This window comes from Solea solea, chromosome 16, assembly GCF_958295425.1.
Source record: "Solea solea chromosome 16, fSolSol10.1, whole genome shotgun sequence".
Classification (NCBI taxonomy): domain Eukaryota; kingdom Metazoa; phylum Chordata; class Actinopteri; order Pleuronectiformes; family Soleidae; genus Solea; species Solea solea.
Window position 1 is genome coordinate 17,761,953 of NC_081149.1, and position 12,629 is coordinate 17,774,581.

Here is a 12,629-nt window from a genome sequence, read left to right on the forward strand (position 1 = left end):
TGACTCTCATGTCATCGCTACCAAATAAACTGAAACCAAAGAAGAGCTGAGATTGAGAATTACACAGATAAAGCCACTGGGCTATTACATCATGTCTGCGATAACCTTTATTATCACTGTGGTTAAGAACAGTTGTTGATCAGGGCACCGACTTGGATCTTGTTCCTTGTTTCTTCTTAGTGTTATGCATTGGGTTACCCAGGTTACCTGGTCAACAATTTTGAAAATAAGTCATTAAATTGTACTTTTACTGTTGTAATTGAGCCTCTAACAAAGGCTCCGGTCTCGTACAGTCTCTCTTGTTGTGTTTATACTTCTTTATTTCATTTATTCTGTCTCATCTCAGGACTTAAGTCACGAGTGACATGGTGCTGACCTTTCTTTGACTGCTCCTTACCTCAAACCCGTTTCTTGTGTAATTTTCTCTCCTGATTGCAGTTTTCCTTCACTGCACATTTGCACCTTTCATTCAGAGTGTTATCGCTGTCCTCTGAATGCTCCATGTCGCTCTCTTCATGCTATACCTCTCTGCTCGTGGACCTCCATGCGGGGCTGACACATTTGTGTTTCCCTTCTCCCTTAGATTAGATACGAGATCTTTAAAGTGGAAGCCATGAGCATGTTTTTTGTCCTCTAAAGAGTCAATTTGAAATAACCTGCTGAAAAAAAGTCAGCACTGCATCTCGAATAACGGCCGAAACAACAATGAAGAAGGTGCTCACCTCTGTTTTAAACGACAAACGGACCATAGCCCCAGCTGCTAAGGTATACTGGTAATACTCTATCATTGTAACTGGCGATATATGTAAGTGCCTACAACTGGTCCACATCATCTGATCAGTTGTGTTTGTTTCCCCCCCCACATATCCTTTGGGGCTGCATATGATCTTCCTCTCAAATCCATCACCTTCCAGCAGTGAGCATGCCAGCATTTGCCTGCTGCTTAAATATTTAACGGCAGCCTCCGCAAATGTAAAATAGCGTTTTGTTAACGTATCCACACAAGCATCATATGACTGACCAACATGAAACGACAGTGGCGATGCCTTTGATCGCGGCTCCCACATGGTGTCGTACTGTGACAGTGTCAGAAATGAACTACTGACCAGCCAGTGGACGTTTCTTTCTCCCGAAACGTAAACATAACAATCGCCAGCTTCATCGTCTGCTGCTGTTTGCCAACGTCGCATGCTAACGACGTTGCCCACTTGCATTGCGGCTGATGAGATGGCCGGTGACTTGGCTTGTAGCCTGCAACTGAACAGGTGTCAGCGTCGTAGAGTCTGCATGCCGCATACGTGATGTCTTAGCCGAGGTTTTTAGATCCGTGTTGCACAGTGTGATTTATAAAGATCTTTATAAAGACTGCCAAAATCTCACAGTCTGTAGGGCGGCTTTACTTTTGTCCATTCATCCCACAATTTTAAGCTGAGACAAAGAAAGAAAGAAAGAAAGAAGAAAAAAAAAAGTCACTCACCATCCGTTCTCTGCTTTCTTTGGATAACAACCTCCCCCCCCCCCCCCCCCCCCCCCCACCACACCCCTATATCATAGCAGCCAGTCACACCATCTCCTGCTCTCCTGCTCTGTTTGCAGACGGTAGAGATGAGAGAGATGGGGCAGGATGGTTACTCGGATACTGAGCACTTTCCACCAATGGAAGGCCATGGCAGGGCCGCTTCCATGCCCCGCCTCCCAGGCGACAACCAAGTGAGCAGCATTCTCACTTTACCACCCTCGTTCTCGTTCCCCTCATCATTTGTGTGTTCTTCATCGTCCCTTGTTTGACGTGATGAGATTCATGGAGGTGTGACTCATTGCTGAAAGCCTTGTTTGCTGTGGTTATTTGAATGCACAGTGGAGAACACGTCCAAAGGCCACACTGAGATACACTTCACATCAGGTTATCTCAGCAGACATAGGGCAGAAATGCCACGTGCACCCTGGACAGTTCACCAGTCCATCACGGGGACACATAGAGACAAACAACCATTCACCCTCACACCTTTGGTCAATTTAGAGTGTCCAATTTGCCTAATTCCCCCGTATTGCATGTTTTTGGGCTGTTGGAGGAAACCGGAGAACCTGGAGCAAACCCAAACACACACGGGGGGAGAACATGCAAACTCCATACAGAAAGGCCCTCGTTTTCCGGTCTTCTTGCTGCAAAGGCAAGAGTGCTAACCCACTACACCACCCGTGTGGCCCATCGTGACACTATTTCAAACCAAAATGTGGCGACGGTTTGCTGAAACGCTGACATCCAAACTTAAATTCACAAGAACCACAGCAAAGCAAAGTTTCTTTTCCTTTGTTTCCTTCCTCTCTCTGTTCTCCTCTCGTCTGTCTCTCATTCTCCCACCTGCATGGAGGAGTCCAACTGTGGTCGTCCCCTTTTCTTTTTTTCTTCTTTTTTTTTTTAACCACCCAACACATTCATTCATTCTATATGTTTTCATATCCCAATGAGTGTTCTGGTCGTCATATGCACACAAATGATCTATGTAAGAACCCAGACACACCTTGACACACACACACACATGCACTCTAAGCGCTTCCATTGTTCCCTTATTTTGTCGAAACCCTGGTTTATTTCTGGTTTGTTTTGTACTAAACTGTCTCTTCCTTCCTGCCTCAACCAAACTCTTAATGAATTCCTTTTTTAATTCGGGGGGGGGGAGATTTCTTTTTTTGAACCAGGACTGGAACCAGCATGCTACAAGTGTGATTGTGCACGTGCGTTTTACGTGTGTGTGTGTGTGTGTGTGTGTGCGCTCTCACTGTTCTCTGTGCCCCTGAAACACCCGTCACATTGTCGTCTGCCGTTTGAGTCGACTTTGAGTCATGCGCGTGTCTGAAAATGCCTATCCGTTTTTTTTTTTGTGCGTCTCCTGCTGATTGCCGTTGTCATTGCTGTTGTGACCGTGGTGCTGTTGATTGAGCATTTTCATGGTGACCTTGTCTGTAAAACAGTGTTTTGACGCCAACCACCTTGCAGTGTCTGTGGTAAGTGTTTCTCTTCCACCTTCACTGCTGCTTCAGTGTCTAATTAGACTCTCTTTCTCTGTCCCTCCTTCTCTTTCTGTTTTTCCTCTTTTCACTGTCACACCTCATCTCTTTTTGGGTTAAACCTCCAACTAACACTCTTTGTTTGGTTTTGAATTCCTTTGTACCCCCCTTTTCTTTGTCCTTGTGTACCAATGCATCCTTGTTTCCCTTACTTATTTCCCTCTCCCTTCCCTCTGCCTCCCTTTCTGGTTCTATATGTATGCTTCATGTGTGACCACACCTTCCGTGTATTTGTGGCCCTGCGTGTGTGTGTGTGTGTGTCTTCTCTGTGCTCATACAGCAGCGAAGGAGAGGGAAACAACGTGGCAGTAACCTCAGTGTATGTACACTGTCTTCCCGGTCTCATCTCTCTTTCTCTGTTTTCTCTCCCTTTCACTCTCACATGCTCCGTAAACGCGTAGCTTTCCTCTTTTACACGTTGTCGTGTGGTTTCGAGGGCTGATTTGAACTTTTAAGGATAATATTTTTCAGCATGAACAAGTGCAATGTAAGCCCAGCCCCCCCCCCCAAAAAAAACATCTTAGTTAGCATTGTTAGCCATGTCTGTAATGCACTTATAACATAGTGGGTTTGTAACTGGCCTGCATTCTGCATGTGCCCTCTTATCATCAATAGTCACTGCTTCTCTCCCTCTCTCTCTCTCTCTCTCTCTGTCTGCCTCTGTGTCTCAGCTGCTGCTGTAGCTTCGTTGGTCTTTGTCTTCATGCCTGCGTGCTCATCTATAATGATGTTGTCAATGTTTCCCCGTCTATGTCCATGTCTCCATGTGCACCTGCCCACCTGCATGCAAGAAATGTGTTCAAGTGCAGTGTCTGTGAGCGAGAGAGAGAGAGAAACAGTGCGTGAGAGAGAGAGAGAGAGAGTTATGCAGACAGGAATGGTTGTGTATCTGCGTGCATGAATGGATATGTTGTTGGGATTCTCAGTGCTACTCCTATTAGGCCAGATATATCCCACCTGCCAACCTGACATCACTGAATATGACTAAAAAAACACACAGGGTCAAGCTGGCTGAAGGATCTAGCACTGAAGTAGCCTGATGCAGTTTTCATACAGCACCCAGGTCAGTTTCCCATGGCCCCATAGGCTCTGTCCTGCTGTCCCGCCTCACGGCAGCACGAGGCCTCAGCGCTGCAGAAGGACGTCCTCGTGCGGGCAGAGGACTCAGGACAACACCTATGAACCTGCATGGCTGGAGGAAAAGCACGCTGAGAGAAAACAGGAGGAGTGGTTCAGCCTGGAATGTGCCATGATTGGGGGCTTTATAGGTGGCGAAGATAGAGCAGTGTTGCAAGTCGTACTGACCCCTCTTTTTTTTCTGTTACAACGCAACATACAGAAGCATGAACGGCATGGACATTTGCCATCATCTATTTTATGTTACTGTTTTCTTTTGGTCTCAATTCTTAGTAAGGGGTCGGCAGTTCCTGTGGTTTTCAACTGGTTACCTTAGCAGTGTACATTTGGGGACTAGCTCAGATTTGCAGGTGCAGTGGAGTGATTGCGGTCTCAGTCCAGTCCAGGTTAGCTGTAGCTACAATTGAATATAAGGCCCTTGAATAAGAACTTAACGTTCTGGTGAATGCCATCGATTCATGAGTTTACTTAATAATCCAAGCCAGTAAACCAGATACTCTGAGAATTTATATAACTCTTACACAGTTTGCGGATAACTGCAAATCAGTGTGGACGTGTGTTTTGGTTGAAGTGAATATGCAATTAGATGTGTTTCAGTTATGAAAGTTACACACGGTTTAATGTAAATGTTGAGGGAATTATCCGTGTTATTTATCTAGTAAAATGCAGAGGATTTATGAAAATTGCTTGTTTTTTTAAGGGCCAAATATTTGTGATGTTAGGCCAAATTTGACCCATGGGCGGCTTTTTTGCCGACCCCTGTCTTATTAAGTTATATGGTTTGAGAATGGAGTGGGGGGGTGGGGTGGTGGGTGGTGTTGCATACAGTTAAAATGTCCATTCACACATATGCACCTATGACACACACACACACACGTCTTATTACACAGCTCACTGAAGGCACAGTCAAAGTCAACATGTCTGTCTTCTGGTCTTTCTCTTTTGCTCTTAGACCATCTCTGACAACAGTCCCATGAAGCGCTCGGCATCATCCCTGGGCCACAGCAGGTCTGGGCGTGGCCACAGAGACAAAGGAGGAGCGAACGACCACCACATGGATCGGCTCATACCAGAGGAGGGCAGAACGTCCAGGCACGGACACCGACGAAAAGACCGAAGCCATCGTGCGTCTGAGCGGTCCCTCTGTCGTTACACGGAGGCTGACACAGGTAGGAAAGACTACATGTACAGTGTTACTAAACTGAACCTGTTACTTTTAAAGGTCCAGTTTAACTTTAAAAGGTACTTTTAGAAGTACTTTCAGTGTTTGTACAGAATATTTACGTAAACGCTCCGGGAACATGTAGAGAAGTGACGTTTTTCACCATTTTGGTGTTAGTTTAACAACATTTTGCACATAAACTGAGCTTAGCAGTGGCCTCACAGCAGGAGTCACACTGCTCCTCTTTCTGTTCGTCTCCACTCCTTCATTTCCTCATCTTTAGGAATTTTAGATAAAGCCGTCAGAGCTTTTCTTTGTGTGTTTGTGGTCCACGTTGTCCACGTTAGACACATTAGCGGGACTCATGCAGTAAAAGAGTTTTTATATCGACACCGTGTTTGGGGAGGAGTTATGCTCACTGTGGCTCCTGTGTGTCATGAAGCCATATTTTTGAAAAGACTACTGGAGGGAATCTATTTTCCATAGTTTTAACTCTACACGTGTATTTTTTTTTCACGTCAGCCACTATTTTCTAACATTTGAGGATACGAAATGCTGAATTTGCTTCACAGGAAGGTCCTTTTAGGAACATAGCAACTGGCAGAATATTTTACCCATACAGTATGTACTGTATGTTTCTCTAAGTGTATAATTGCTTTAGAATAAAATAAAATAAAATAAAGTAGCCTATTACAGAACTCACCATCTTACACCTGCATGTTTCTACAGCAGCCTGAATGAACAAACCAGGCCAAGTATTCAATTCAATTCAATTTTATTTGTATAGTGCCAAATCACAACATACATGATCTCAAGGCACTGTGCATAGTAAGGCATAAACCTTTACAATAAGACAGAGAAGACAGTTCACAGAGAGAGAGAGAGAAAAAAAAAACTTCTCTGACAGAACCAGATTTAAAGATGTGCGGCCATCTGCCTCGACCGGTTGGGGTGAAAGGAAAAATGGGGGACAGAGGAGAGGTGGGGAAGAGATGTGTATCACATTTATAAGGAAAATGTCGCACCTCACCTTTCAATGTCATATTGTTATATACTATAATGGCACTCTTTCGTGTTTCCACCACACGTCACCGCAATGTCGTCTCCAACAAACTTCCCCCATCAGGCCTGGGCACAGACCTGAGCACAACCACTCAGTCGGGTGACCTCACGTCCAAAGAAAGGGATCGTGACCGAGATCGCGGTCGGTCCAAAGACCGCAAGCATCACCATCACCACCACCACCACCATGGCTCTGTGGACAAGGAGCGCTACGTAGCAGAGCGAGGGGGCGAGTACGGGCACAAGCCCCCCCGCGACAGAGAGCAGGATCGAGACAGGGAGAGAGAAAGGGACCGGCGCTGGTCACGATCGCCCAGCGAGGGTCGCGAGTGCATGACGCACAGACAGGTGGGATTCTGGGTACTCGTGTGCATGCGGTGTCTACCGTCTACTAACACAAAATGCAGTGGTGAAACACATTTTCAGTGCTATGCTGGAAAATGGAACCCAGCAGCCTCTAGTTTGATGGTAGTTAATAATGCCAACAAAGCCCTGACAATGACTATAAAGGCATTATTGATCAGGATCAATGTTGTGGCGATAGCAAAAGTGGCAATCACACAGTGACGTTGTTATTAAAAGGCTGCTCTTAACTATTTGTTGAGAGATGTGTTCAAGAAAAATGATAAAGATAGCACAGTGTGAACCTTATATGTTCATATACTGTATATATACTGTATGTTTGACCACATGCACATAACATACACATTATTGTGGGGTTATTGGTGTTAATATGTAAGTTCCAATGGTCCAACAACCAGACAAATATACATACAAATGTATATTTGCATACGTGACTGCTCCGCCTAAATGTTTTTGAATTGCTCCCCCCATTACCTTTACTTTTACAACTGTTCATTAAAATAGGAAAGTACTAACGTATGATTTATTTGTTTGTTTTATTATTTTAATTTGTAGAATAAATCAAGGCATCAATGCATAGCATACATCGTACAATAGTCAGTGAGGAAAGCATTGGTAAGTTTGACGTGTCTGTGCAGCACCTCTGTTTCAGGCTCAGTTAAAGCTCCGGCCAAGAGATCAATAGGTTTTGTTTTCTGGTTACAAAGGACTCTGAACTCAACAGATGTAACAACCACTTGTGGCTGCGGGGGGCACTGTTGCTTACTGAACATTACATAGTGCTGCTTTAAATGCAAACGCATTTTCTGTTTGTTTAGTGACCATATTGACCCTAGTCCACATTTGTTGCTCCAGAAATCAACCCTTTACCCTTTTTTTCTCCTGTCATTTTTTGTTTTCTTTCCTCTGCGTGACATGTTGCTTCTCTATGTATGGTGCTGTTTGAAATCTCATCTCTTTTATCCACATCTGCTCTGTTACATTTTGATGCCTCTCATTTCCACCTCTCTCTCTCTCCTCCACTTATGTCATGACTGGTGCTTTTATTCTTCTTATCGTTGCTGTGCTTATTGTTGTCCTTTTCTTGCTTTTCTGTCCGGAATCTCCTGCTTTCTCTCTGTCTCTCTGTTTCTTTTCTCTTCCGTTTGTTCACATGCTCTCTCTTTCCCATCCTCTCTTCTACTCAACACGTTCCATCATTGAATTCGTGGTTCGTTCTTTTTATTTGCTTTATTTCACTTTTCGTGTAGGGCAGTAGTTCGGTCAGCGGAAGTCCTGTCCCTTCAACCTCGGGGACCAGTACGCCACGTCGAGGGCGTCGACAGCTGCCTCAGACACCTGCAACACCCAGGCCCCATGTAACTTACTCCCCTGTGGTCCGTAAGGCCATACCCACACCGCCCGGGGGGCCACAGAGCAGACCCCAAGCCCCTCGCCGCTTTTCTCCTGAGCCTCCCCAAGGCCAGGGACCTCCCCATTCCGCTCCACCTCTGGCCCACCATGGCAATGTCCGCCAGGGTCATCATCCCCCACCTCGTTGGGGAGACACAGGTGGTGGTGGGGGCTCCATAGAAGGGGATGGCTGCTTCCACAACCAGGACTATCAGGAGTACGAGCCCCACCATGAACCACCTGCCTATGAGCAGAGCGCCATACAGGGTGGCAACCCTCATCCACACACACTGATAAACCACCCACTGCCACCACCCCAACAGCCACATAACCCCCAGCCCCTCCCTCCACCCCAGACACACCCTGTAAACAACCACCCCCCTCATCCCGCACCACACCCACAGCCCAGTCGCACCTCTCCCAGGACTGCCCACCATGCACCTCCTCCCACCACTGCCCTCACTGGGCCCATACAGGGCCAGGTGCAACCAGCTGCCCAGAGACGCCTCCCCAACGGCTACCGTTCCTCATCACCTTCAACACATCTACATGGACCCCCACATACTGGGCCTCACAAGGTCCCCCCTCCAGCTGGGCATCCCAGGGGCCCCCGCAAGGGCCTGCATGAACCCTACAGCGAGACGGAGGACGATGACTGGTGCTAGCCTCTAGGGATGGGGGAGGGGCATAAGGAGTTAAAAAAAAACAAAAACGAACTAAAAGATGGTCCGAAAGATGGAAATGGAAAGCTCTCAGCCAGAGCACAGACTGCCGTGGGAAACCATGACTTTTACATTATTCTGTATTCAATTTTTCCTCCACTGCTTGGCTTGTCCCGGGGATGGTGGGCTAGATACGGAGATAGGTGTCAGGATGAAGGGATGGAACAAGAATGCTGAGGCAGGATCTGGAGAAACATGGTGTGAGAGGAGGTCACAAACCACCTCCATGTTCTGCTTGTGTTGTTGTTGCATTCATCTCTTGATGCCAAATAAGACCAACCTCAAAGTAGTCTTTAAGGATTGCAAGCAGAAGGGGTGATGAACACTTGTCTCTGTGTGTCTTAAATTATGCCTCTGGCAATGAGCTACAGCCACTTACAAGATGTCAAGAGTTGCGACTCGACAAAAGACACTTTACAGTCAGAGACGAGAACAAATGTTTTTTTTTTCCTCAAAGCTAACGTCAGTTTGGTTAGCTGCAAAAAAAAAAAAAAAAGAATCAAATCCAACCCTCTCAGCCACCAGTTGAATATTGATGAGTTTTATCATCTGTGTTTTTAAGTAAGAACAAAACAAGGAGCCTTCCACCTGTATGAGGTGAGAAGGCCAAGTGGGTGGGAGAGTTGGAGATTGTTGCACGGGGTTGACAAGTCCTTCAGTCAAAATCTAGTGCACAGGACGGGGTGTTTTAGGGATGTTTACCCCTGTCCTTGGAGAACACTCTCCTCCCAGAATCCATTTAACCAACCTCAACCCATGACCTATAAGAGAAGAAAAACAAAAATGTTGTGGTGGTCTGAAACAAAAAAAACAAAACCAACAACTGTTTTCTGCAGTATTTCTTCTATTCCTGCAGCTGCTTCTTCTTCCTCCTCCTCCTCCTCCTCCTCCCCCTCCTCCTCTTCTACTTCTTCAAAACATTGAAGCTTGAATCTTCTGTTGCACCCCACACACGCTTTGTTTCTTAGACTTGCAGACTTGTACACCCTGTGGAATACTGCATGAATGGTAAAAAAAATATATATATTAATAGCAACAATGAAAATCTACTGTATGTGGGGGGGCGGGTGGGGGGGGCGGGGTTCCTCAGTCCTTTCTGTTGTGCTCTGTTGGGTTTCTCTTTGTTTTTAAATTTGAAAAAAAAAAAGCCTTTCTGTTTCTCTCTCTTTCTCTCTTTCTCTCACCTCTGTACGACATTCCTCTCTATACTTTCATATCAAGTGACAGAAGCATATGGGGTGATTGGATGGAAACTATATGCATCTATAGGCAGAACAAATGATACTTTTTGCTCGCTTGTCTGTATGTTCTGTGCCAAATGCTTGCCACTGATACAGCAGTAATTGCACATATTTTTGTGGAAGTAACTTTTTGTAAAACTAAGGTGGTAAATCTACAACGATATACTGGAAAGCAGGGTAAAGCTGGGAAAGAAAAAAAAAGAAAAAGAAAAAAAAGTGGTATCCAAGTTGGTGAGCCAGTGTGACAAATTAGTAACATCTCTCACGTCTTCCAGGGTTTTTGGGGATAAAATAGAAAACATTTGAGAGAAAGGGACTAATAGAAAGGTGGAGAAAGGAGAGAAACTCTTCAGCATTGTTTTCTTTGTCACTGACCATCGAAAATGGATAAACCGAGTATAAAATAACCTGTAATGATCGTGACGATTGGGATAATGAGGCGTATTTTCCATATTTCTTCGTTGTTTTGTATAATTTCATGCTCAGCAAATCGTTTTTTTCCAAACCACCCACGCGTTGTGTTAGTTTGTTGGAGGGCGAAACACGAGGCACGGACGATCCAGAACAAACAGAATGTATGTAGAATTTTGAAAGTTGATGAATTCAATTTGAGAATAATCGCACCACTTCACCGTTGGTTTCTCCTCTTTTACTGAAGAGTATATTATAGATGAGTGTTTTATACCCTACAGCTGCTATAGTGAAGTTCCACCACTGCCGCATGCGACCATTAGGTGGCAGTATGGGACAAACAAAGCCCCTCTGCTTTTCTTTTTTTTTTTTTTTTCATCTACTGTATCTCGCTCTCTATTTTGAGTCAGAGCTGTTACACAAGACCAGTGCACCTCATCTGTGAACACCATGCATAAAGACAGGTGACTGAGTTGCACAGTGCAGTGACGGGTTGGAAAAAAAGATTTACGGGCCTTGTTATGATCCTGGGGGGTGGGGGGGGCAATATGTTGTGCGTGTATCACTCGTGTATATCTTTATTTCCAACTGTGTGTTTCTCAGTGTGCCTCAAACTAACACTTACTATTACTAACACACACCACTGTCAGCCCCAACGTTGTTATTATTATTGTTCTCATCATTTTAACGATTTGACCAATGTTTTACCTGGAGGCCTAACATATGTGGACTAAAACGCACCAAAAAAAAGAAAAACAGAAAAAAGAAAAAAACTGCCTATTAGTGTCTTTCCAACCTCAGTGGAATGTCACAGACCAGTGTTTTTCACATCACTACACTTAAAATCAGAAAGCACACTAGGTATGTAGCTCCTGGTTGTGGTGTGTGTGTGCGTGTGTGTATGTGTGTATGTTCTTGTATGGGTATCTTTGTGAGGACCAAACTTATATAAACTTAAGGAAGTGAGGACATTTTTGGGAAAGTGAGGATATTTTGGCTGGTCCTCACATTCTGTCACCCCTTAAAAGGGCTTTTTCAGGGTTAAGACCTGGTTCTAGGGTTAGGGTTAGAATTGGGTTTAGTTTAGGTGTTAGGGTTATAGTTGTGATGGTTAAGGGAATGGGCTAGGGGGTGTCTATGTCTGAGTGTCCTCACTATGAATGCTGCGCAAACATGTGCGTGCGTGCGTGCATGCATGTCTTCTTGTGCATTTCTTTCTGTTCCATGTCTTCAGAGAATTTTTTGAAATTTATAAAGTTTGAATCAAATCATTGTTACAATTTTCGACTCCGTGTTTGTGTGTGTGTGTGTGCGTGCGCATGTGTGTGCGAATGCTTATGTGCGTGTTTCACTAACCCCCCAAACATCCATCCATCCACATCCATCTGTGTCTATGCTGCAGTGAAATCCACTAACACGCTGATTAACCACACAGAGTCTTCAAAAGCAATGTAAAGACGCAACTGAAAAAAAGACGTTTTTTTTAAGTACAAAACATTGAAAAAAAAATAAAAAATATCTAGTTTCAGAAATGCATGTGCTATGTGCATGCCACACCGTGGGTTAACAGTCATCTTCAAGACATAAAAGAAAAAGCAGATTAATGAATTCAGAGGAATAAAAAGATATAAATAGATAGATGTTTTTAAAAAGCAACGTTTCCTTTTTTTCCTTCTATTTTTGAGAACAAAAAGGGTTTAAAAGTAAAAAAAAAAAAAAAAAAAAAAAATAATCTAAAGAATATAAACACAAAAGAGACTTTGGTGAGAGTCTCATTTTTTTTCTTCTGTTACATGGGTTTGAGGCACAACACAACCATGTTCAGGACACCAGAAAAAAAAGAGAACTGTTTTTAATGAAAAAAAAAAAGATATATATACAAAGAAAAGAAAGTGCAGTTCAGAAAATGGTGTATCCTCCCTTCTCCTTTTGTTTGTTGGGGTCAGAGGATGCAGGAGCGAGCCACATCTGATGATGTACTCATTATAACTGCCTATGGAACCTTTGACCTCTCTCTCTCTCTCTCTCTCTATCTCTCTCTCTCTCTCTAACTCTTTAACTCTCACACAC

The 12,629-nt window shown here is 44.4% G+C and overlaps 1 protein-coding gene across 15 annotated transcripts in view; it reads left to right on the forward strand.

The window, feature by feature from the left end:
- cacna1aa (calcium channel, voltage-dependent, P/Q type, alpha 1A subunit, a) overlaps positions 1-9,411 on the forward strand; it is a 70,047-nt gene extending 60,636 nt beyond the window's left edge. For 10 of the 15 annotated variants that reach the window (XM_058653488.1, XM_058653484.1, XM_058653483.1 and 7 more), the window contains 5 exons: positions 1,597-1,710; positions 3,350-3,388; positions 5,159-5,375; positions 6,495-6,778; positions 8,044-9,411. In XM_058653488.1, the coding sequence (XP_058509471.1) occupies positions 1,597-1,710; positions 3,350-3,388; positions 5,159-5,375; positions 6,495-6,778; positions 8,044-8,850 (1,461 nt within the window). In that variant the 3' untranslated portion in view covers positions 8,851-9,411. The remainder of the gene's footprint in view (positions 1-1,596; positions 1,711-3,349; positions 3,389-5,158; positions 5,376-6,494; positions 6,779-8,043) is intronic. The other 5 variants (XM_058653493.1, XM_058653494.1, XM_058653496.1 and 2 more) reach the window with 3 other exon arrangements.
- Positions 9,412-12,629: the final 3,218 nt, after the last annotated feature.